Source organism: Engraulis encrasicolus, chromosome 9 (assembly GCF_034702125.1).
Source record: "Engraulis encrasicolus isolate BLACKSEA-1 chromosome 9, IST_EnEncr_1.0, whole genome shotgun sequence".
Classification (NCBI taxonomy): domain Eukaryota; kingdom Metazoa; phylum Chordata; class Actinopteri; order Clupeiformes; family Engraulidae; genus Engraulis; species Engraulis encrasicolus.
The window spans coordinates 53,607,621-53,633,061 of record NC_085865.1 but is presented as its reverse complement, the minus strand read 5'-3'; the positions used below and the strand labels follow the sequence as shown (position 1 = coordinate 53,633,061).

At 42.5% G+C, this 25,441-nt stretch overlaps 1 protein-coding gene across 1 annotated transcript; it reads left to right on the top strand.

Moving 5' to 3' along the window:
- Positions 1–18,902: 18,902 nt before the first annotated feature.
- LOC134455322 (uncharacterized) lies at positions 18,903–23,026 on the top strand. Its single transcript, XM_063206344.1, has 3 exons — positions 18,903–19,549; positions 19,673–19,930; positions 22,873–23,026. Exons 1-3 carry the CDS (start codon positions 19,314–19,316, stop codon positions 23,024–23,026), a joined length of 648 nt encoding a protein of 215 aa, XP_063062414.1. The 5' UTR covers positions 18,903–19,313.
- Positions 23,027–25,441: the final 2,415 nt, after the last annotated feature.

Sequence of the window (25,441 nt, the reverse complement as noted above, 5' to 3'; positions counted from 1 at the left end):
AAATGGCAACATTTTGATCCACAGGGATCTTCCTCAGGCCTGACGAAGGGCAAGGAAGGGACACAAAAGACAGATAACCATAAAAAAGTTAGTAGGAAGTATAACGAAACCAAGCATTCAACAGACAAGAAGGACGAAAGAAACCTGATAATGACAAATAAACAAATGTAAGGGAGCAGCACAGTTTTTGACACACAGCATGCACGCAGGCACGCACACAAGCACACACACACACAAAGGTGAAGTAAGGTAAGGGCACGGCAAGGCCATAGGAAACAAAGGGCAAAGCTAACCAGGATAATGAATCCAGGTAGGCCTACTCACAATGACTTCTGCACAGACCTAACGGGCCTAGGCCCAGGGGCACAAGAGTCAAGGGGGCCCTTAAGCCCAAGCCTCTTTATTTCCATTGCCCTATTGCATTAAAATCACAATTTTAACAACTATATTTTCAAAACTTTCTCAGAGGACTGCCCCCACCCACCCCCCCACACCCCCACACACACACACACCCCTAACAACAGAGCCCTCCCATCTGGCCTAAAACCCTGCATCGTTTTGTACACTAGCAGCACCATTGAGGGGGGGCTTTCTTGTTGTCTGACCCAGGGGCCCATGAAACCATAATCCGGACCTGGGTACTCAAGGCACCTGGAGAGTTTCATAATGACGAATAAACAAAATGTGTAGAAAACCAGCAGGGCAGCCTCTTGACACACAGTAAGAGTAAGATATAGAAGAAGGGGTATCACTCAGCTCCCAAACCTGTCAGTTGACCTCTGTCGAACAATGACCAAGGACGCAACGTGTCGCAATGAAAAAAGACAATGAGGACAACATGACAGAAAAGGGTGTTAGCTAGTATTTCATCATGTTAGCAGAAAAAAAACATAATGTGGGCGGAGAGTTGACATATACCAATATTTCTGTAATTTCTCTGATAATTGAAACGTATTTTGCTCTGTATTTTTATTACATTTAAAAGTGACAGGTATAATACTCCTTCACGGGTCAATCAAGGAACTCTAATATGATGTAATGCAACGTAATGTAATGTATAGATTGTGAACTGAAAACCTGTGTGTATGTGCAGTTGTCTAGTGTATACAAAGCACTGGTATATGGCAGTGCCCATACATGTAAACGTATAATTGCATGTGTCTATATGTACTTGTGAGTGCATGCATAGTAAGCTCTTTAGAAGCAAACTCGAAGCTGAGTACAGAGGAGGGGGGGGGTGTAATTGGCATCCTGTCCCAGGAGCTGAGAGAGCTTGCACCTGTGCGTGCATGTGTGTGTGTGTGAGAGAGAGGTGTGCGTGCGTGCATGTGTGTCCATGTGTGTGTGAGAGATGTGTGTCTCGGTGTGTGTGTGTGTGTGTGTGTGTGGGTGTGTGCATGTGTGCGCATTAACATCCTAAATAACCCGTCTATCCAGTCTGTCAGTCACTGTTCTTTCAGCTCGTCAGAGAGAAATCACACACACACACACACACACACACACACACACACACACACACAAGCTCACACTCACACATACACACACATACACACTCACTCACTCTCTCTCTCTCACACACACACACACACACAGAAGGAACTTGTGTGATGTGAACTCGCACGTGAGTTGGCATCGGCCATCTCCTCCTCCCTCTCCTCCTTAGGAACTAACCACACATACACACACACACACACACACACACACACACACACACACACACACACACACACACACACACACACACACACACACACACACACACACACACACACACACACACACACACACACACACACACACACACACACACGTTAACAGCTTTAATAACAAGCATAGCCTTCCTCAGAGCAAAGACACACCATAACAGAGAGCAGATACACCGCACCTTACCTCATTCATTCTCTCTGGTGAGGTTCCTCAGCTCCTTCTCTTTGCCATGACCTGGATTCATTTTGGGATTACTGAGGAAGGGACTGGTAAGTCTATTATTTATTATTGAAATTATTGAGCATGTTATACAGTATATGACAAGCATGTTATAACATATATTGATTTTGTGTCCTTTTTATTTAGTATATGTAACTGATATACTTTAAACAGCCTATAGATACATACATATAATGCTGTATATTTTGGACACTGGATTTTGGATGGCCACAGGGTTGACTTAATCTTGATAAAGATTGTTGGCGTTCATGGCTCTACTTTTTTTTCATCACAACCAAAATGCCTAGTAGATGTCAATCTATATTACTGACCAAACACACACTCACTAATGAGTCAAAGTGGCTATTAAGTTTGCTTCACCAGCCAAACTGAATTTTCACCAGCATGTGGCTGGTTGGCAGGTGTTAATTTGGAGGTGTTGGTGTTGATAAAACAAACGGAGTAAGCATAGTGAGTAATCCGTGAGGTAGGCTATGTCAGATGAAAGGATTTTTTCTTCTTGGTATCTTCCGCATCTTTCCACCCACTTGTTCTCACCAAGCAGAGTTCCAGGTGCAGATAAAGACTGAAACCTGATATGCAACATGTTTGATCATTTATTTTCCAAGCAAACCCACCACCTTTTCACATAAGGTGTAGCAAAGACAGATGATCAACACTGATAAACACTGTTGCGTGCCTTAACTAAAAGTGGTAACTTATAGACTTAAAATCTTCCATTTTGAAGATAACACTACCACTTGACTAGAAGACATGATTCGCCTTAATGTTTTGTCTTAAATGATGTGTGTTTGTGGTTTACCCTTGTAAACTCTGAATTTAACACATTAATAATGTTGATCATATAGGCCTACTTAAAGTGTTGAATTGAAACTGTGTACTGTGCACCATCTTTTCCCATTGATGCGACCTGAAAGAATTTCATGCAGAGCTTTTGTAATAACCTTATAACCACCAACATAATGAAGACAGTGTCTAAATCTGTAAATGACGACTGTGTCTTAATGTAATAGCAGTACTGTTATGATGTACTGTAGTTGAGCTTTTTCAGTACATTGTGAACATGATCGATGGTGAGCCCTTCTGCATGAAAGGGATACACTGCTGCGAGTGTCTTTGAGGAAGTGTGGCTCTAATTATGTGTAATGGAATGGGCCTCTCTCTCTCACCCAGTCAGATGAGGCAGAGGAGTCTCTCCTGAGGTTCCCCTCTGTGGCCAGAGGACTTCCAGCATGGCTGCAGGACTCAGTATATGGACACTGGCACTCTTGTGGACCATCAAGCTAGCTGATGCAAAGACTGAAGGTAAGGACGAACTATGAACTAAAAACAATGTCCAGCATAAAGGTTCTCACTTACGACTTACAATGAACTTGACATAGTCATAAAAGTGTCACGACACTGAGTCGTAAGCATTATGTCAATGTCATATACGAGATAAAAAAGTGTAATTAGCCTAAGTGTAATTTTGTGTGTGTGTGTGTGTGTGTGTGTGTGTGTGTGTGTGTGTGTGTGTGTGTGTGTGTGTGTGTGTGTGTGTGTGTGTGTGTGTGTGTGTGTGTGTGTGTGTGTGTGTGTGTGTGTGTGTGTGTGTGTGCAGAGTTTTTTAAGGAACTTCCCCAGCCAACAATGTTAACTTGTCATGACAATAACCAAATGGCACTTATAGGTAATGAAGGCCAAATTTGTTAATGGGCAATGGAGAATCGGATAGAACTCTTTAATAGTCATTGAAAAGTTAACTATAATACTACACTGCTGGGCCTTTAGTAATGCACTTGCTAATCATCATTCTGGTAACAGCAAATGTATAACGATGTGTCTTAACGGGTTAACAGTTTAAAACTGACAGTGAGGGAATTCTGTGCGATCCTTCCAGCATGCACAACATAGCTGTCCTGTGACACAGCCTGCAGAGCCTGCAGCGGGAGTTTCGATGGTACTCAATGTTGTGTCCGTTTAGCTTTAATGACTTCCAGAATGTGTAAAGCAGAACCTGGAAAAGATTAACCTTTAAAAGCATGATGAGGTTTGTGTTTGGTGTGTTTTTGATCTTGCTTAGTTGGGACGAGTTGGGGGAAATGTTAAAAAGATATAGGCAGTGACTGACCTGTGCAGTAACCCATCCTTGGGCATAGGAGCTACAAGGGGAGCTTACAGTATATCACGAAAGTGAATACACCCCTCACAATGATTAGTGACCTTTTAACAACATATTTAACCGCTTAGATTTCTTGTTCACTCAGAAAAAAACTAAATACAGCCATTAATGTTTGAACATGTACTCACAAAAGTGAGTACACCCCAGATTAAAATCCGGTAGAGAAGGGGCTGTGTTGGCTCGAATCGTCTCGAATTGAAACGAATGAAAAGGGATGAAAAGGGAGGTCATCAGTGTGCGTTTCAACCTTTCTTTGCATTGAACTTTTACATTTTGAGTCTGCATCTGGCTTAAATAGATTGGTGTGAGATTTGAATGCAATCCTATGGAGAATATCAGGATCTGCTTCAGTAGTCACAGTGCATGATGATATGCATGTTTCTTTTAGGTGTATTTCAGATTGCCAATGTTGATAGCATTTATGCATCCCCAAACCACGTCAGTCCCACTACCATGCTTAGCTATTTTTTTAAAACTCACTTGTTTACCACCACACATGCTTGTCACCATCTAAAGCAAATTTGTTTATCTTGGTCTCAAGAGAGATGAACAGACCAAGGATATGGATCACTGGAACCATGTCGTGTGATCTGAAGAGACCAAGATAAACAAATATACTTTAGATGGTGTCAAGCATGTGGTTAAATATGTTGTTAAAAGGTCACTAATCATTGTGTCAAAGTGACATTTCTGTAATGCTTTCCTATGAAAAGATATACTCAAAAATCTGCAAAACTGTGAGGGGTGTATTCACTTTCCTGATATACTGTATAGGCTCAGTAAATGAAGTCCATGTGATCTGATTACTCTGCAGCTGAATGGGAGAAGGCCAGGGTTTCTTGTGAGTCTGTGTGCAGGGTTATATACAGGACAGACGGTGTGTGCATGCATGCGTGCCTGCGTGGGTGAGCATGCGTGCGTACGTCATGCGTGCATGTGTACGCCATGCATGCTTGTGTGTGTTGGCAGACACTCTGAAAGGCCTTGCTCTCCTCTTACTAACGAATGCCATAAGATGACATGACAGACAGGGTGAAAAATAAAATTGTCAGGCCACCTTACCATCTTCTCAATGCACACGCCCACATGCACACGTGGATATGCGTCATCTCAAATGGAAAATATACTGTGGGGACTACACCAAAGACAATTGGTAGGTGGTGAGGTGAAGGGGGCAGCGTTTGTTCAGAAAAAGTTGAGAACCACTGGCCTGGAGGCTACTGTTGTTGGTGAAAATGGACAGGCCTGGTCAGGAGTCAGGACAGAAAGGTTTGGGCTTTTGTTTTCCGATATGAAAACAGACAGGAAACAACATGCTGTTTTCTAACTGGGATAGGATCATTGTCAACAAAGCTGTTGAGGGACTGTGGAGGAGTGGTTTTGTGAAGTTGTGAAGGAAGAAGTGGCTTTGGCTGAAGAGAGTGGAGGCCATCTCTGGCTTATACTGTACAATATTGACAGACCAGTCAGCCATGATATTACAAACGCATCTGAACTATGCATGACAGCCCATTGCTGCACTCTGAGAATGGACGGGCACAGCAAGGCTTTGGATTTTGCAAATATGAAAACAAGACAAGATAGGACTTGCTGCCGTCCAACTGGCGTAGGATCACTGTAAACAAAGCTGTGAGTGACAGCCTGTATGAATGGGAACCGAAGGTGTGGTCGGCTTTGGCTGAACAGAAGGGAAGCTATGATGTGATGTATGTGATGTGACCCAACCTGTCACGTGAGAAAAAGGTTGGAGTGCACTCTGTACTTATGCTCCAAATAATATCAACTTTATTTTGTTAAAGTTAAAGGTTCATATTTCAATCCTCTTGGACCTTCATCTAAGATCTGGAGGCAATGATCAGGGGGTTGTCCTAGGGTTGGTCCGATGGGTGCCACCGTGGCACCATCACAAAACTCTACCCCCAAATCACATAGCGAAAATCACCAATTAGCACTAATTTAAGGATTGATGTTTCAATCCCCTTTGATCTTCAGCAACGGTAATTGTCAATGTTTTTAATTAATTAAAAAAAAAGTTTATCTATTTTGGAGGATACCTGCAGTGTGCAGGCTAACCATTTCTCTTTGTCTGCTTTTGTCAAGCTATAGCAACTGAAAAAAGGTATACTTTGGATGTGAATAGTGCCGCCAACAACAACAAAAACAACAACATGTATTTATATAGGACAATATCACAATATACAGCTGACTCAAAGTGCTTTCAAACACACATATTCTGCTCTGAAGGCTGCCATCCAGTGCCAATGGTCCGCGCACAACATGCACGCACGCACGCACACAACACATGCATGCACATACGCACGCACACACACGCACGTCCTGGTAAAAAACACACACATTTTCCCTGGACACTGAATGAAGGGAGCCATTGCTTAGAAGCAAAAGTGTTGATTATTGCTGAAATGCTCAGGGTTCTTTTGTCAGACAGAAGAGACCCTAGATATGAGCATACACTTGAGAATACCAACCTGTCATATGGCAGCACAGCCATGTGTCTAAACAAAGCCCATCCCTAACCTTAACCTGCAGTCACATGGTGCAAAATGACATGCCGTCATGACAAAATGCGCGTGCATACACGCAAAACAATTCAAACCGCCATGCTATTTATATGCCATCTCATGGTGTCATGTTGCAACATGGACTGATGAGATGGGGAAATCTTCAGCCATTGTGTTTATGTGATTAGAGCAAGAGCAACACAGACTGATTATGGTCCAAAAAAAAAAAACAGCCACCAAAATGACAACACTAGATGTAGTAGAGTAGAGTAGAGTACTTTTATTGATCCCGAAGGAAATTAAGGTGTCTGTCAGCTTACATAAATACACAAATCCAAACATACACAAAGAACATATACACATAAATGCACATTACAGTAAAAGTATATCGCCACACACACTCTCTCTCTCTCCCTCCCTCCCTCCTTCCCTCTCCCCCTCTCTCTCACACACCCCCCCTCCAAACACACACACATTGTCACACACACACACAGACGCACACACACGCACACACACACAACACACACACACACACACACACACACACACACACACACACACACACACACACACACACACAAGATCCTTGTTGGGCATCATGTTGCATACATATGCACAAAAAGTCAAGTCAAGATAAAAGTGTTCAGTACAAATAAAAGAGCCAAAGTAGTTCTAATGATTGTGCATTGTAGAAGTCCCTCAGTTAAAAAATAAAAATAATAAAAAATAAAAAATAAGGCAGTTCACAGTAGCTTTTCCAGTGGTTGAGATAGTCCAGTAAGAATAAAATTGCAGAATTAAAAAGTTCACAGATGCTATCCCAGGGGATAGGTGAGGTAGTTGAGGTGGGGTGTGGTGAGTTTATTGTCCTGTGTTGAGCAGTCCCTTAAAGTGTCCAAGGTAGTGCAGGCGCTTGCTCCATGGGGGTGGGGTGTGGGGGGGGGGGGGTGTTGGGTGAAGTGTAGCTGTTCAGTAGAGATAAAAAATCGGGAGGGGGTGGGGGTGGTTTAGGCAGTCCAGTCACCAATGACAATCTCTTTCATTGTGTCTTTCTGTGTGGTGTTGAAGAGCTGGATGGCCCTAGGAACAAATGACTTCCGTAGTCTGTCTGTACGGCAGGGGAAGGCCCGGAGTCTGTAGCTGAACACGCTCCTCTGGTTGACCAGAAGCGGGTGCAGGGGGTGTCTGTCATTTTCCAGTATGGAGTCCAGTCTGCTCAGTGTCCTGTTTTCGGCTGTTGTAGTGAGGTCCTCCAATTCCATGCCCACCACAGACCTAGCTTTCCTCACCAGCCTGTCAAGGCGCCCCGCGTCCCTCTTCCTAATACTACCTCCCCAACAGGCGATAGCATAGGTAAGGACACTTGCCATGACAGACTGGTAAAACATCAGCAGGAGCCTGTTGCAGACGTTGAAGGATCTGAGCTTCCTTAGGAAGTAAAGCCTGCTCTGTCCTTTCTTGTACAGAGCATCTGAATTAGCAGCCCAGTCCAGTTTGTTGTCCAGGTGTACACCTAGGTACTTGTAGGTGTCAACTGTCTCCACTGTCTCTCCCTCAATAGAGACAGGCACCAGTGGCGGGGAGGTCCTTCTGAAATCGACCACCATCTCCTTTGTTTTGGTGGCATTCAGCTGTAGCTGATTATCCTGGCACCATCTGACAAAGTTAGATTCATGCTCTCGTAATGTTGTGACTAGGATGTTTCACAACAAGCCTTTTTTTGATAAGGTTTATTTTGGTAAGTATTGTCAAACCACTATGACAACATATAATAATTAGCAGCTTTTGGGTTGAGTGTAACAACCAAAGCAAAATAGATCAGACTCCCACACAGATCCTGTGGTGTGCTCTGCTTGTGCCACATGGAAAACAATAACAAACTTTGACGTCATGTACTTTGGAAAGAAAACTGTCATGAGGACAGGAGGGCAGGAGGTCTTTACAGCCATTCATGAGGGGATTTTAATGAATTTATTTGCATCTGAATGCCGCAGGTCAGTTAGTGCTACTGAGAAATTAACTTACTTAACTTAGAAATTACCACATTAACTTGGCATCTGCTCTCTCTCTTTGGCAGCTGCACTTATTGTTCTGTATACTTCCTGAGCACTTTGTATTTGCAAGTAATGTATGCTATGCGTATGTCCTCTGTTGTAAGTTGCTTACGATAAAAGTATCTGGCAAATATAATGTAAAAGAGTAACAGTAATTTATTCATACCCTAGCCTTGTAGGCTATCTTGCCGTGAAATGACTGCTGATGTTTTGCCTTTTCTTGCTCCTTCAGATATCCGCATCACTTGCCTCTATTCAGAAGACTGTGTCCTGCCCTGCCTCTTCGAGCCTGCAGGGGGCGTGGTGGTGCACTGGTACGGGCCTGGCAACAGCCTGCTCATCAGCAGCAACCAGAGTGCTCCACACGACCAGAACTTTGTCAACAAGGTGGCCATGTTCCAGAACCAGGTTGCCCTGGGCAACGGTTCACTCATTCTACAGCACTGCCAGCCTCAGGACAGGGGCAGGTACCGGTGTCATGTGACTGGACAACAGAAGATGCCAGACACCACTATCATAGTCAGAGTGGAGGGTAAGTTCCTGAAAATATGAAAGTGGAGGCCCACTTGAGAAACTCCCATTGTCATTGTGACAGCACTTCACAGCACAGCACATTGCATTTCATGTCTTACCTGTGCAAGGCGGGGCATCCCCCAAACAGCACCCCAAGGAAGCAATGTGGCGGGGCAGTATCATGCTCAATGTACCTTAGTCAGTGGGGAGGATGGGGGAAGCACTAGTAATTACTCCTCCACCCTTGATTCTACAGACCTGGTGGGTCGGAAATCAAACCGGCAACATTTGGACTACAAGCACTACCTGCTTACCCAAGACTGCCCTATGTGCAATTGGCAGTTTTTAATTTAGGCTGCTTATTTTTTGGAAGGCCTATTTTTTGGGCTTTTGCCTTAACTTGGATTGGTACTGGAAGATAGACAAAGAAGGACTTGGAAACGACCCAGGCTGAATCCAAACAAAAGTCATTAAGATTCCATATGCATAACAACATTCCACACACTGTATATTCACACAGAATCACATACATGGATGACTTTCTGGTCTACTATAATATTATGTGCCTTGCGCTATTCAAGGCATTTGTTGCATTTCATTTGTATGGTAACAATCAGAGTTGTATAAAATAGACGTAGCCTATACTTACAGATGTAATTACAACACTATTAGGATATTTCATTGAAACCATGTAATATCACACTATTAGTGTTGCAATTACATCTGTTAGAGTACTTCTACTTTATACAACTCTGGTAAAATATGATGCCAATCATGATCTGATCTTCCCTCTCATCAGTTGTATGCTGTATGTAAGCTTAGCTCACAGACAACTTGATTTCCTTTAGGAATAATAAAAGGTAGGATACTGTACTCTACTCTACTCTCACCAGCTCCGATGCGATCTCTGGCCCTGGAGACGACCAGGCTGAGCGGCTATGAGGAGCTCTTGTGCTCCACACGCGACGTCTACCCGGCTCCACAACTCTCCTGGTCCACGCAGCCGCCGACCGCTAAGTCCGCAATGAAGTACTCCGTCCATAAGAGGGAGACAAAGGGCCTTTACACGCTCGAGAGCAAGCTGCGCAAGCTGAAGGGGCAGGGCAGCATGATGTACGTCTGCACTGTGAGTGCTGCTTACGGAGCACAGACATGGAGAACCTCACTGGCTGAGACAGGTGCAGTGATAGACTCTGAAATGTTGACTCATGTCCATCATACACAATTTGATGTTTTGTCCTCATATACTATATATAGGTCTACTGTACTTTTAAAAGTTGGGCTCATAAATACCAGTTGGTCTTGCTTTAAAAGTAGAGCAGAGGTGTCAAAAGTAAAAGTGAAAGTAAATTCATAGTGTAAGAATAGCACTATCACATGATATGACCAGTCATAGACACCTTTGGCTACCATGTACTTTGGTCAGAGCAGTAAATATATATATATTCATACATTTGGAAATGGGTAAACATACATATATATATTTGTATATATTTATATATTATATATTTATATATATATATATATATATATATATATTTTTTTTTCTCCAAAAACAAATGCAGTAAAGCACTGAATATGAACCACCAAGAAGGCACGTTATTCTGAATACAAGTTCCTGTTTGCTTATCTATTGTTTAATGCCACTTATATCCTACTGCACACAGCAATAAAAGCAGGGTGCACAGCAATACTGTATGTTATGCGGGGGGGGAACATAATACTTATAACATAACATAACATAATAATATTCATCAGTTGAAACATTTTGAAATGTATTGTTTAGCTTACATATAAGGAATGTTCATTAAAGTGTGAATAAAAAAATCCACTGTAACTAGTGTTTAAAAATCGGTATGGTGCTCTTAAAATAATTGTTCAAGAAGACACTATTGCACACCTCTGTAGGTGGGTAGGTGCGTAGGATATTATCTTAGTGGGGTTGTCATTCAAGTATAAATGAATCCTGCACACTGTCCATTCCACCAACAAACTTTAATACAACATGAAGAAGGTCGGATGACCGAAACAATGTATTAAAGTCTGTTGGTGGAATGGACAGTGTGCAGGATTTCTTTGCTCTTAAAATAATGAATTCATAGACAAAACCTTAGCAGGTGTGCTGACAAAATTTCGGTGCGCTATCATTTTTTTACTCTAGGGCTAAGCACCCCACCCCCCACCCCCCCCTGTCTCTCAAACCTAGTGACGGGCCTGGTTAGGTGCCTTGCTCAAGGGCATCACAGCCATAGATTAACCCTTTAAGACGCGGCTTTATAAATTTGTTATTACAGCGCGCCACTGGAGGTACGGCGCGCATTAAGGGGCTACGATTAAGAGTGATTAAGATAGGGAGAGGAAGAGTGGGATTTAAACCGTCAACCCTCTGATCTAACCAATAGGCCTCAACTGCCCCTAAAAATACTCTCTCCTGGTTCTGTTCCAGACATGAGCGCCACAGATGGAAGCGACCTCACCCTGCCCTGTGTGACCCCCACCAATCTCGACAACGACTTCAACCTCACCTGGACATTCCAGCCCACAGACCACCCCTCACCCATCCTCACCTACCACAGGTAGAAGGTACAGTTCCCTACAGACTCAGAATAAAAGACTGGCCAAAAGCCTATACCCTCAGGCCACAAGACTTTTGAATTCACATGACTGAGGAAATCTATCATTAGGCCTACTGTTTAATGTTTACATTGGGTTATTTATATTGGGGTTGGGTGGCTGTTTATTTATTTATTCATTGGAAGATGTGTGTCTGTGTGTGGTGGGGGGAGGGTGTTGGGTTATTAGCACGCATTTAGGTACTTAAAACTTTGTTACACTTTAAGTTCGACAGGGTAGGGGGGAAGCAAGCACTAGTGTCACCTTTTTCATCTCTGCTGCACTTTAATTTTGAACTTACTTCTACTTCTACTACTACAACTTCTACTACTACTATTGAGCACTGTTATACACCAAACACAATTTCATTGCCTTTTTGACAATGACAATATAATAACAACGACAATTCCCTGATCCTTGTGATTCTATGCCTTTCTCTTTTAGTCTAAACTTTCTGATATCTGTGAATTTCAGTATTGTATTATTCACTAGCATACCTTGACCCTAAATTTTGCCTTTTATTTGTCTTCTTTTTAATCAACATATTCTATTTATTGTATTTTTAAATTTATTTCATATTTTTTATTTTCATTTTATTTCATTGTTATTATTGTAATATTGTTGTTGTTAGCCTAACTGTTAAACACATAGAGATGCATGTCTTGTATGAACTGTGCTATACAAATAAATATATTATAATTATTATTATTATTCACAGCTCCAGCTCCCGCCTCTTGGCTTCTGAGGCCTGGGGTGACCGTGTCCAGCTGGACGTGGCGGCGGTGAGGCAGATGGGGAATGCTTCTCTGAGGCTACGGAACCTGCAGAGCTTGGAACACTCGGGGATCTACACGTGTTCCTTCGCAGCACCCAGGCACACTCATGTGGCTCACGTCAGACTGAACGTGACCTCTGTTAGAAGTAAGAGAACCTTAGAAAATTTGAAAGCGTGGTTATAAATTTGCAGCTACCAGAATGGCAATGACCAAATTGTAAAGTATTACTAAAGACTGTGTATGTCATAGTAGTGTAGTACTACGCATTTAATAGTGTTTCCCAAAGGGGGCGGTATAACCCCCCAGAGGACGTTTGGGAGCCCTAGGGGGGCGCTGAGAAGGATGCAGCTGAGTGGGGGCGGGGCTTAGCTCCCAGTATTGGGCATTAGTTCCTTTCATTTTATAATACTAAGGGGGGCGTTGGTAGGCTTACAATGAGATCAAGGGGGCGTTGGGAGGCTTATGATGAGGTCAATGGGGTGTTTGTTCAAAAAAGTTTGAGAACCACTGTACAAGGATTTTTTTTTTTTCAATTAAAAGAAAGGCATTCGACTGGTGGAATGGTCTGCGTTATGAGCCAATTTTAATGCAGCACTTTTGGTTGGTTTGATGGATTGGTTAGTATTTTTATTGGCAAGCTGCAATACCTACATGTGTATTCACCTTATGGCTCAGTGAAGCAAAGTGCAGGGCCAGGCAATAAAACCACATTCTATTGTGTAAGGCTTTTATAAAGTAAATATTGCACCGGAGACAGCAGAGCTGGTGGCCTTGATTAATGACAAATAGAGGCAGCGCTCCAGGGGTTAATGGCCAATTGAAACTCAGCTGACAATCTTCTCAGGAATGCTGCTTGTGCTATTGGATTTGATATGACTAAATACTTTCAATGAGTTTCAATATCCATTTCCTTGAAAATGAACTCAGGTGAGACACACCTTATACCAGTGTAACAATACTTTTTTTTACAGTTGTATTGCCTCTCCCTCCATTGTGTAGGCTTGGCGTTGATTTTGAAAGTGCATTATGGGGCTAAAGTTCTTTTTCTTTTCTCTAGGTGAGAAGGTGGAGCTGGAAGAGTCTAGCTCGTGGTGGATAGCTCCTGTAGTTATAGCTGTGCTAGCTATCGTCATGGCAGCCATCGTGGGCATTCTGAAACTAAAAGGTGCAATAATGTACAAATTGCATATCATCGCTATCGAGCAGACACTTTGCATCTCCATTCTTTATTCATGATTATTATTTTAAATTCGTTCCTACTTCATTGTAAAATATAAATATATATAGTACTACTGGTCAGTCTCCTCCATGAATATATCTTAAATGATTTTATTGCCAACTTTAATGTTGAAATGATTATTGATTTGGAAATTAGTAGGCTTAAGTAAAAAAAAAACAATGAAAAGTAAAAATGCAAGAACTCAGTCTGACAGCGACGATATCACATACATTAATAGCACTTGAACAAATGTTTTATTACATTACTGAAGTGGAAAAAGTGCATAATCAGCTTTCAAACTTTCATTTGACTAGGCTATTTCTCTATGACAAAAATAGCATCTCACACAAATACAAATATATTGACTTCATTCATGACAAAATGATCTAAGAGTTCAAATAGTTTTCATACACTAATTATTTTCTATCATTTGCTCTGACCAGCGGATTGTTCTCAGTCGGGGAAGACAATGGAGGAAACCACAATGATGCAGGATGTCACAGGTATAACTACATCCCTCAAACACACGCACGCACGCACGCACGCACGCACGCACGCACGCACGCACGCACGCACGCACGCACGCACGCACGCACACACACACACACACTTCACTCCATAAGTGCTTGGATGTGATGCTGATGAGACAGTTGTATATTCTTCTGTTTCAGACAGAACAACAGATTCAGGATTCTCAGCTGACAGTTCACAGCTGGCTCATCATACAAAAGATGGATGTGCATAAAACTGACAGTACTGCTGTACACCACCAGCGCTTAGCCACTGGAAGTAAAAATGGACAATGATGCTAGTCAGGGTGTGACTTCTCAACCTAAAACAGTTTGCGGGTTGTGTATGTTTTTTTTCCTGTTTTTTTAAGAAACATCAATGGATGAATCATTATGAAGTCCTTATACCCACTGGACATAAACATTAAATGCTGGAATGTTTGCAGTGGGGCACTGCAACAGGACTTTATCAAAGCAATATTGTGTATTTTGTGGCGCTTGCTGCTGGACTGGTTGGAAGGGTCATTTCCCCTCAATGCAGAAGAAACTATATTGTGGAAACATCATTCCAAAGTCATAACTTTTCATCCTGGATGTGTGCTGAGGAGACTGCTCAAAATGTCTGATTGTGTACAATGCTGATGCTGATTATGTACTTTCAGTTGTCTAATAAAAAATATTTTCAATAATCATCATGGATATCAGTGTACAGTTCAGAATATGAGTTTGTGTGTGGCTATATTTATCCCTCCAGACAAACTAAGGCAGGTCTTATTTTAGCTTATCCTGCCACAAGCTGTCAGAAGAGCAGTGGCAGCTGGCTGGTAGTTGAACACAGTATCATGAGCAAGTGGATGTGTATGGTCATGGACATGTGTTGTGTATTTTCATTTATTTTTTTTACAATGATTACGCATGTCTTTAGATGGAGTGTGACCCAAAGAATGTGATTGCTTTTTGGCGGGGAGTTAGGAGAGAGGGCTTGCTTGTTTGATGGCTAAAATAGAGCTTGGGAAATCAGTCTTAGATGGTTTGGACAAGTGGATCCCACCTGATTGCAGGACTACTGCTCAGCCTTCTGATGTGTACGAGAGAAGAAAGTAAGTAGCCCAAAGCATGTGTGCCAACTTTCCTGCACAAGAACATAGAACAGTCATTTCACTTCTGCTTGTGCTAACACACACTTCTGAACATGATAAGGAACATCACCAAATAGTTTTAAATGATCCAAATCTCTGCTGCGGTTTTACTTTCAGTTTTAGTGCTAATCCGTAACTCGTGCACATGGCAGTGTCATCCCCTAAATTCTTTCCACATGATGTCCCTCCTCCCTGTTCTAATCCCCTCCCCTCTACTAAATGCACACCTCGTGTCAGCCACTTCACAGAGTGCCCCCTTCCTCTGTGTCTCCCCCTCCCCCATATCTGTCCGTCGTCACTAGGGTTGCCACCTCTGTCTGACAAAAAAAACATACATTTCAAACTCAATCAACCTTTTTACTTGTACGCATTGGTATCCTTCAGTGGTATCCTTCAATGTCCAGGGAAGTATATTTATTTCGCGGGACAGGCTATTAAAACCTGTGACAAGCAGGAAAAACTGGGACAGGTGAAAACTGTGGATGTATGAGTCAGAACTTAGCATTTAACCATTTGTAAATATGAAATAAGTCATCATTTCACTGAATATACACGTGGAAGCTATAGCCAAAAGTTACTAGAAGTATTTTTGGGAAACAGGATGTTTTGCATGGGTTTCAGGAGTATGGTTTTAAACAGGATAACAATATAAGGGAAGTTTGATTCATTGTGATGTTTCAGAGTGTGTGAGAGAAGAGAGTCTGGGCTCTTATCTGTACTGTATGTGTGTGTCTGGGAAGTTCTCCCACTCTATGTGTTTGAGAATGTGTGTGTGCCCTTGCCTCTGTGTGTGTGTGTGTGTGTGTGTGTGTGTGTGTGTGTGTGTGTGTGTGTGTGTGTGTGTGTGTGTGTGTTTGTGTGTTTGTGTGTTTGTGTGTTTGTGTGTTTGTGTTTGCGTGCGTGCGTGCGTGCGTGCGTGCGTGCGTGCGTGTGCGCGTGTGCGCCCTTGCCTGTGTGTGTGTGTGTGTGTGTGTGTGTGTGTGTGTGTGTGTGTGTGTACATGCGTGCGTGTGTGTGTGTGTGCTTGCCTGTGTGTGTGTGTGTGCTTGCCTGTGTGTGTGTGTGTGTGTGTGTGCTTGCCTGTGTGTGTGTGTGTGTGTGTGTGTGTGTGTGTGTGTGTGTGTGTGTGTGTGTGTGTGTGTGTGTGTGTGTGTGTGTGTGTGTGTGTGTGTGTGTGTGTGTGTGTGTGTGTGTGTGTGTGTGTGTGTATTCCAAGACGTTTATCACCACTGTGTGTTTGTGTGTGGATGTTGTAATAAATATGCCTTTTTAGTCTTAAAAGTACATGGGATTCATCTGATGACTTCTATCCTTCTATATATCTTCAAGTTTGCATGCAGAAAAACTTTGTCATCTTGTGCTAAACACTAAAAGTGTATCCCACACTCACCTGACCACATACTAATGGACAGAGGATTCTGCACATGGTAAGTCATTATAATGTTTTGAGTAGAATAGCTGGAATCCAACACAACAGCTGTCACATCCCTGTTCTAAAGCAGAGGAACAAACAATTAATCTCAAAACCTATGGAGAACAGATGAACAGAATAACAAATTTGAACAGAATAACAAATAATAAATAGGCTGTTACATGAGACGTGTTGCAGCTATCAAATTAAAAAAATGAGTACATATGTCCTCCAAAACAATATTTTTTCTCTATTTTAACACTTAATATGTTGTCTTTCCACTATTCTCCATCTAATGAATGGTTTGAATGTTTTGAAAATGATGGCATTTTCATTTTATTCACAGTTTACTAAACGTCCCAACTTCACCGGAGTTGGGGTTTGTATATGTACTGTATAGGCCTACTGTTCCTAAACTGGAGATTTCCATCTTCCCCCTAGATGTCCAAATCACCTGTACCTTTGCTGGATCCTGCATCCTGCCTTGCAACATCCAAACCAATCAGGGCGAGGAGCTGATCCACTGGTATAACATTAAGAACAATGACAATCCTGTTCATAGCTATTATGACAATGCCGATCAGCTAGCATACCAGGACAAAAGGTATGCAGGAAGAACATTGTTATTTAATGATCAGATCACATCTGGGAATGCCTCGTTGAAATTATCTGATGTCCAAGTGCAAGACGAGGGGAGGTACAAATGTTATACCAGCACCTCGAAAGGAAACGACGAAAAATACGTGGACGTGAAAGTTGTGGGTATGTTAATTGACTTTTGTTTCATATATGGTATAATATGCATGTGTCAATTCAGCTAGATTTTAGAGAAGGCCTAACACTTACTTATATGTACCCTACTACATCATCTATGAATTTGGAATTATTACATTAAGAAATAATATATGAATTACTTTGATAACTCAACATAATTGTAGATACATATTGTAAGCATATTCTTATGTCAAAAAATACGGAAAACTCCTTCCGACAAAAACATCTGTGGTTCTTTGTGACCTCCATCAGATGTCACCACCGTCAGGTTTTTTTGTCTAACAATGGTGACAAAAAACCCTCCAAATGCACCTCTATAATTCACTTACCCGCATAATTCAGTAAACTATGGGACAAGATGACACGCTATGGAACAAAATCTGGTGACGGTGGTGACATCTGACAGTGGTGACAAAAAATAATTTATTGTGTAGTTTGTTCACATTAGCCATGTCGTGTTTGCTCTGTTTCTTATCATACCTCTTCTCAAAAAGTATATATCAATTAATTAATATAATATAATACTATTATACGCCACTGACGGTGTTGACAGTTTATGGTTGGGACAGTATCAGTGTCCAAACCAATTAAGAAGTTTAGAGTAAATAGTAAACTTACAGGAGCTTCAGTGATGGTGAAGTATGCAGTAGAGCTAAAGGTTTGAAAAGGGGTCCTCAGTAATGACAATGACCTTATGCATACCTGAATTTATTGTCCTTCAAAAAATATCTGACGGTGATGACGAATATGTGGGACACATTTTGAACAATCAAAATGATAACAATCAAAAAATAGTTAATATTGTTTTAAACTCAGTATGTGCAGTTCTGTAGAACCACTTCAATAAGTTCTTCCATGTCGGTGATATTATTCAATGCCATCAGTGATTTTTTATTTTTTTGTCAATTAAAATGTAAATATCTTAAAAATGGTTTGTGCACATTTGTGCAGGAAAAATTAATGTTTGTGCACAAACCATTTTTAAGATATATACATTTTAATTGAAAATTTAAACAAAAAAAAACAAAACACTGATGGCATTGAATGGAACAAAGCACAAACGATTCCAACCATTTTTGAATCATTTAGGTGTTGACGGGGTGCTGAGTGACCTACTTTCAAAAAAGTAAAAGTTAACCAGTTAATGTTCACCAGCCGCGGGCGGGATACAGCCTGGCCGGCGGTTACAAATCAATTTTTTCAAAGAGTTTTCTCCACCATCATGACACTTGCTATGGGTAATCAGGGCACATTAGACACTCCAATCTGCCAGGCCTCACTACCACTGCACAGGGCTGAGCTGATGCCAACTAGCCTACCCAGACACCACATTCCATGGGCACTAAGCATCAGTAGGCACCCCAACAGCACCAGGCGCATGCAGCTGGGGTTTGCAGCTGCATGTGTAACACCCAGCTGCCACTGCCAGCTGAGGGCCAGTGATTACAACCGCCCGCGGTCTCAATTAACAATCAATGCACCCCACCGGCGGGATGAACCCCCGTCGGCGGGTTCCAATTAACAATCAATGAGCCCCGTGGCCGAGATGAGCACCATCCGCGGGTTACAATTAACAATCAATGAGCCCCGCGCCCGGGTTGGTGCAACATCCAATCAGCATGCAGTTCTGTACTGCACAGGTGTAGCTTGTTATTGAAGCTGAAGTGTAAAAGTGTACATGCTGCCCAATATTCGCCATATTTTTGGCGTTTTTCCGTGGAACAAGTCGACTAATTTCTGCATAATGTCACAAAATCCTCGAAAACGAATATGTAACATGGCTGAGGGGAGCGCTGAACCAACAGTATCCAGTGACAGGGACGAAACAGACGATGAATGGGAACCTGACAGAGAAAACAGCAACCTAACAGACACAACGCTTTTGAATTCCCTGGACAAAGACGAAGACTCTGGGTAAGTACCATGGACAGTGCTTCTGTGTATTACTGAGTGCTTTTTTTTAGTAAGACCGGGCCAAGAGCTGTTCGGTCGGGGTAACATGTTTTGAAAGTCTCTGTGCATTGTTTTCTATCACAGAGATGAATACATACCCCCAGCGAAGAAGATGGGGGGCAGAGGGGTAGGTGGCCACGCGGTAGGCCTCCTGGACGTGGCAGAGGTAGAGGAAGAAAGGGTAGAGGCAGAGGTGGAGGTGGAGGCAGAGGACGAGGAGTCGGCCGCCCGCCAGGAGGAAGGGGGAGAGACTTGCCGCAAACTGAAGATGGACGTGGATGGCAGGACACAGAGGTACAAGATATTATTCCACAACAACCAGTGTTTAAACTCGTACTCCTGGTCCGCAAGTTATTACTGGGAGAAATTATTCCATATTGGATCTCTTTCGCCTATTCATCTCCGATGTAGTTTTACAAAAGGTCCTCAGTAACACAAACAAATTTGGGAGACGGAGGCATGCACATCTTTGGGAAGAACTGACCATGGCAGACATGTTCAGCTATCTATCTCTGATCATTTACATGGGTCTTGTTCACGTGCCAGCTCTTACAGACTACAGGCAAAGGGCAGAATTGAAGAGGCACACCTGAGTTTGACCGCCTTCAGAAGATTAAACCCCTGTACACTGATATCCGGCAAAGCTGCATTTCCAACTTCCAGCCAGGCCAGAACATTGCCATTGACAAACGAATGGTCAATCCGGCAATACTGCAAAGATAAGCCATCAAAATGGGGGTACAAATTGTTTGTGCTGGCAGACTTACAATCTGGGTACACCTGGGACTTCATTGTTTATGAGGGGAAAAACAAAGCAGGGTCTGTAAAAGGGCTCAGCTTTGACGTACTGTGGTGATGGAGTTGGTGTCTTCCCCAGTTTTGAGGACTGGCTACAAGGTCTTTGTGGACAAGTTTTATACAAGCCCAATGCTGTTCCAGCAACTGCTGGATGAGACCAAGATATGGGCATGCGGTACCATTCGCAAACACAGGATCGGGTTCCCAAAAGACACATTCGATGCCATTAACAATCGCCACCCAAGGGGTACGATACGTTGGATACGGGAGGGAAGTCTGCTGTTCGTACAAGGGAAAGACACTCGTCTAGTTCGGATGTGTTCCAGCATTCATCAAGCCCACAGCGAAGGCAGCACGATACAGCGCAGGGTGAAGACAGATGGCATATGGAATGTGGAACAATTTCCGGTACCTCCTGCAGTACAAGACTACAATAATAACAAAAATGCCGTTGACTGGTCTGACAGTTTGATCGGTTACTACCAAGTTCTTCACAAGACGAGGAGGTGGTACAGATCTTTCTTTTACCACTTTATTGACATTGCGATAGTGACCACGTTCATCCTTCACAAATACATGATGGAAATCAGGGGTGGAAAGCCCTTATCTCAGAAAGCCTTCCGTGAGAAGCTAATTCTGGAGCTCCGGCGCGCTGGACATGGTGAAATTGTCCCCTCTCCTCCGCGAGCGCCAACACCACCAACGCCTCCACATGATGCCTTGCATATGCCCGCACACTTCGGGGAAGATGGCACAGAAGGACGGCGACAGTGTGTGAATTGTAGACAGAAGACACCACTTCTATGCATTACATGCAACGTTGCCCTGTGCATGGTACCCACGAGAAACTGCTACAAGTCCTACCATATAAAAGGCCAGGCAAACGGGGAATAAGATGAGTACATTGACCTCTTTGAGGGGGCCGGGGGGTGTAGTCTCCGGGCTGTAGTAATTTCTGATCGAAAACAAAAACAAGGCCGACAGGCGGACAACAGATGCGTCCCTCTATGCCAGTTCCAACTATGCCATTTTTCCCCCCAAACGCCCCCCCTGGCTTCCTCCTAACCTGTCAACGCCCCCCTAAGGATGTACTTTTTGTTTATTGGTCATATTGCCCATGGAAACGGCAAATAATATGGCAGGCAAAAAAATGGCGAGACATGGCTTTATTTTTTGCAGTTTAGGCTATAATAAGCTTATCATTCTTGGATTTGGAAAAGAACCATATGATTTCAAATGTCACATAGATCAAGTAGGCTACATTACAAATTACTAGACATTTATTAGTATCAACCTTTAGTATCACGCCATTTCAGCATCATGTGCATGTGGGAAAGAATGTAAACATCGACAAATAATAAATAAATAAAACCATTTGGGTCAATCATGCGCTTATGGGTTCACCCTTTAGGTGATATGCGCTTATTTTTCAATATCAGCTTCACCGTCAAGGCACAAAGCAGTGAGCTTCCGTGCCAGAGTTAACCAAATTCACACGACTGCAAAGCAATTACGAAAGACGCGTTCTCTCCCGTGCTCTCTCTGAGCGCAACGGAAAACACCTGTGGGGTAGCCCGCCAACGAAAGAACCTCCCTTTGTAGCCTACGAGTAACACACCGTATGTCAAATGGCCCAGCTGTCTAGCACCATGTTTCAGAGCGCAGCGCACACTGACTAGGCTACTCACTGAAAAGGCAGAAGTAAACTCGCTGGGAATATTGAAAGGCAGCCTCCCTTTTTCGTAGGCTACACACAGACGCCTGAACCCGATTTTGTGGACTGGACAAAAGCGGAGGAAATGTGAAATGTTATGAAAGAAAAAAAAAAGTCCACGTTTAGAGGCGCTGCGGGCTGTCAACTAATTACAGTTCCATGTCGTGGAGCGTTATGCAATGCAAACGCCCTCGATCCAAGCAGAAAGGAAAATGTGAATGTTATGAAAGGAGAAAAGCTAACCAAATGTTACAGGTCCCCGTTTAGAGGAAGAGCTGTATGCGCTGCGGGTCGCCTGTCAACTAATTACGGTTCCATGTCGTGGAGCGTTATGCAATGCAAACGCCCCTCTATCCGAGCACAAACATCTGTGTGAAATACTGCCTGCCGACTTCTAAATCGTCATTTCCGCGAGTCTCTGACGAACCAAAATAAAGTTGCCTCCCATTGTCCAAACGCAAAACAATGCCGAAAATTGAATGGCCCCCTCAGTTATCTCACAATGCAATCAGTCTTGCCGGTTTGGTAACATATCATATGGCCTACGTTTTGGCTTGCACGCATTCGCTCCGGTCCAAAATGCCAACTCTGCCGCCTTGTGGCCGTTTTGGCTTGCACGCATTCGCTCCGGTCCAAAATGCCAACTCTGCCGCCTTGTGGCCACAGGAAGGAACAATTGAAGGAATGCGTTTCAGACGGACGGACGGACGGACAGACAGACCCTCTTATAGAGATGCTGGGACGCATCTAAAAATCCCACATGTGTCCACAGGGTGCCCCAGCGAAAAGCACATTGCCTGGGCTTGAAGAGCAACAACACCTCGCACAATAAGCACAATAGCTCCAGTTCTGATGACCGCCACAGCCAGGACCGGGTATTCGAGGACCGTCAGCCCGAAAATGTGTGCTATAGATCGGCCTTGTGATGTGACTGCTCTCGGTAGGATGCAAGACATCCACATTTTTGCTGTTTTTACGTGTTTTTAGTGGATCCTTTGTCCTGGACTTTTAATAAGACTTGGCAAGGTTTTTTTCCTGTTTCATCGGGAGAACTGCTTTCGCAGTGACATTTATTTGGATTAACATTCATTTTCTCCCTTTTTTCAAGAAATGTTGTGTTTTATTCCAAGTAGATTTGCAACAAAACATAAGAGTGCTCTTTTGACTATATAGTGACAAACTCCAGAGTCGTAGCTTTCAAAGAAGAGCACGGGTGTTAATGTAGCACAAACAGTGATATGGACTGCAACCCCTGGAGCCAAAAATGTATAAAATGTGTGTGACGGTTAAGTGGTTAAATAGCATAAAAAACGATTTGTGCACTAATGTTAATTTAGCCCGCACAAACGAAGCACAAACAATTCCAACCATTTTCGAGTCATTTGGAAGTTGACAGGGTGCTGAGTGACCTACTTTCAAAAAATTAAAAGTTAAATAATAAAAAAATGGTTTGTGTACAAACATTAATTTTGTCTGCACTAACGTGCACAAACTAAGCACAAACGATTCCAACCATTTTTGAGTCATTTGGATGTTAATGGGGTGCTGAGTGAACTTAGGTCACCACCAACCTCTTAAAATTTAAATATCTTAAAGAGGGTTTGTGCACAAACTCTCATTTTGCCTGGACAATCGTGCACAACCGATGCACAAACGATTCCAACCCTTTTTGAGCCATTTATGTGAGTGACCTACTTTCAAAAAAGTAAAAGTTAATAGCATAACAACGATTTGTGCACAAACGTTAATTTAGCCTGCACAAACATGTACAAATGAAGCACAAACGATTCCAACCATTTTCGAGGGATTTGGATGTTAATGGGATGCTGAGTGACCTAAGGTCACCAACCTCTTAAAATGTATAATCTTAAAGAGGGTTTGTGCACAAATGCTCATCTTTCCTGCACAATCATGCACAAATGATGCACAAACGAACCAAAATGCTTTTATTCAGATTTTCAACATATGGGGTGCCAACTTCACACAGGTGGAGAACCTGGGGGACAGTTAAAATGGTATTGTAATTGTACTTCTATCTTAATGGTGAAAAGTAACCAAAGTAACCTGTTCAGGAAACGATTTCTCTCTGTGTGTTTCCAGCTGCATTGAAATTTCTTCTAGCAGCTCATTTTTCATGTGCGTGAACCTGAACACATGGAAAAGTCAACATTGTATCTGTAGGGGACTCAAGGCCTAATAGAACTAGTCCTTCGCTGCAGATACATGAAAACACAATTCACCCATATGGAAAGGATGTTGTAAAATCATGCACGTTTTCCAAGGTTTTTTTTTTTTTTTTTTTAACAAATTCTAAAAGATTTCAATGACAATAAAAACATAAATTAAAAAAATTGTAAATGTGGTGTAGGGCTACAGAATTATTAGGGGAAACTAGTATGAATAAATTACAAATTGTACATGGCATTTACAGATAATGCGTATGATCCACTAACTTTCTTTGTGTGTTTCATATAATGTTTTGTTCATATAACAATTCTGTATGAGACAACACCAAAAGGGGCAACTTTCAGGAGCAAATCATTCATGGCATATCTATTTTATATAAATAATTCTTTTTCAATTTCGATTTTTCTGTATGGTCAGTTTTACATTTATTTCATAGCTATACAAATACAGCAAAAAAACCTGTGAAATAGGATGTCAGTGGTTATGCTAGAAGGAATTACATTTGTGACCAAATAGTCCCCCCAAGAATTTGCGGGCATTGGTCCCATCTAAAATGCCTGATGATGCATTAGGTTTTCCAGAAAATTGCGGTGAAAGTTATAGTTAAAAAGGAAGCTGAAAGTAAAGGATGAGCACATTCCACTTTCCACTAGAAAACAGTCCATAACGATAATTATTATTAAGAATTAAGATATTTAATATTGTGTTGATAACCAGGGGCGTAACAACAAATTGTGGGCCCTATGTACAATCAGATCCAATGGATTGTATAGTTCACATGTCATGTTTCGTTTCGGTTTCCATTTCAGTTTTCAGTGCGGTTTGTGCCATCCCTAGTATGAGCAGGACTGTATATTGAGGGAGGAGGCCCTGTCAAGGCTGTCAGTGGTCCTGCATGGTGGTACAAAGAGCAGATCATTAAGTGTGTAGCTATTTTCATCCTCTCACTGATGATAAAAAAGACCAGAGCATTGAGCGCCAAGACTTGCATTGATAGCAAAGTAGCCCACTGTAATCCAAACAGCTCTTCACCACCAGCTCATTTCTCACACCTGTGACCTTGAACCTTATCACCACAAAGATAACACTGTCTGTACAGCCTCAAGGCTTCCCAGAGTTGAGCTCCTCTCTGAATGTGCAACATGAATTCGACA

Coding starts and splice junctions, on each gene's coding strand:
- LOC134455322 (XM_063206344.1), top strand. CDS start 19,314: ATGCTGCCCAATATTCGCCATATTTTTGGCGTTTTTCCGTGGAACAAG. Junction 19,550..19,672: donor GACAAAGACGAAGACTCTGG/GTAAGTACCATG, acceptor TTTCTATCACAG/AGATGAATACATACCCCCAG. Junction 19,931..22,872: donor TGTTTAAACTCGTACTCCTG/GTCCGCAAGTTA, acceptor ATGTGTCCACAG/GGTGCCCCAGCGAAAAGCAC.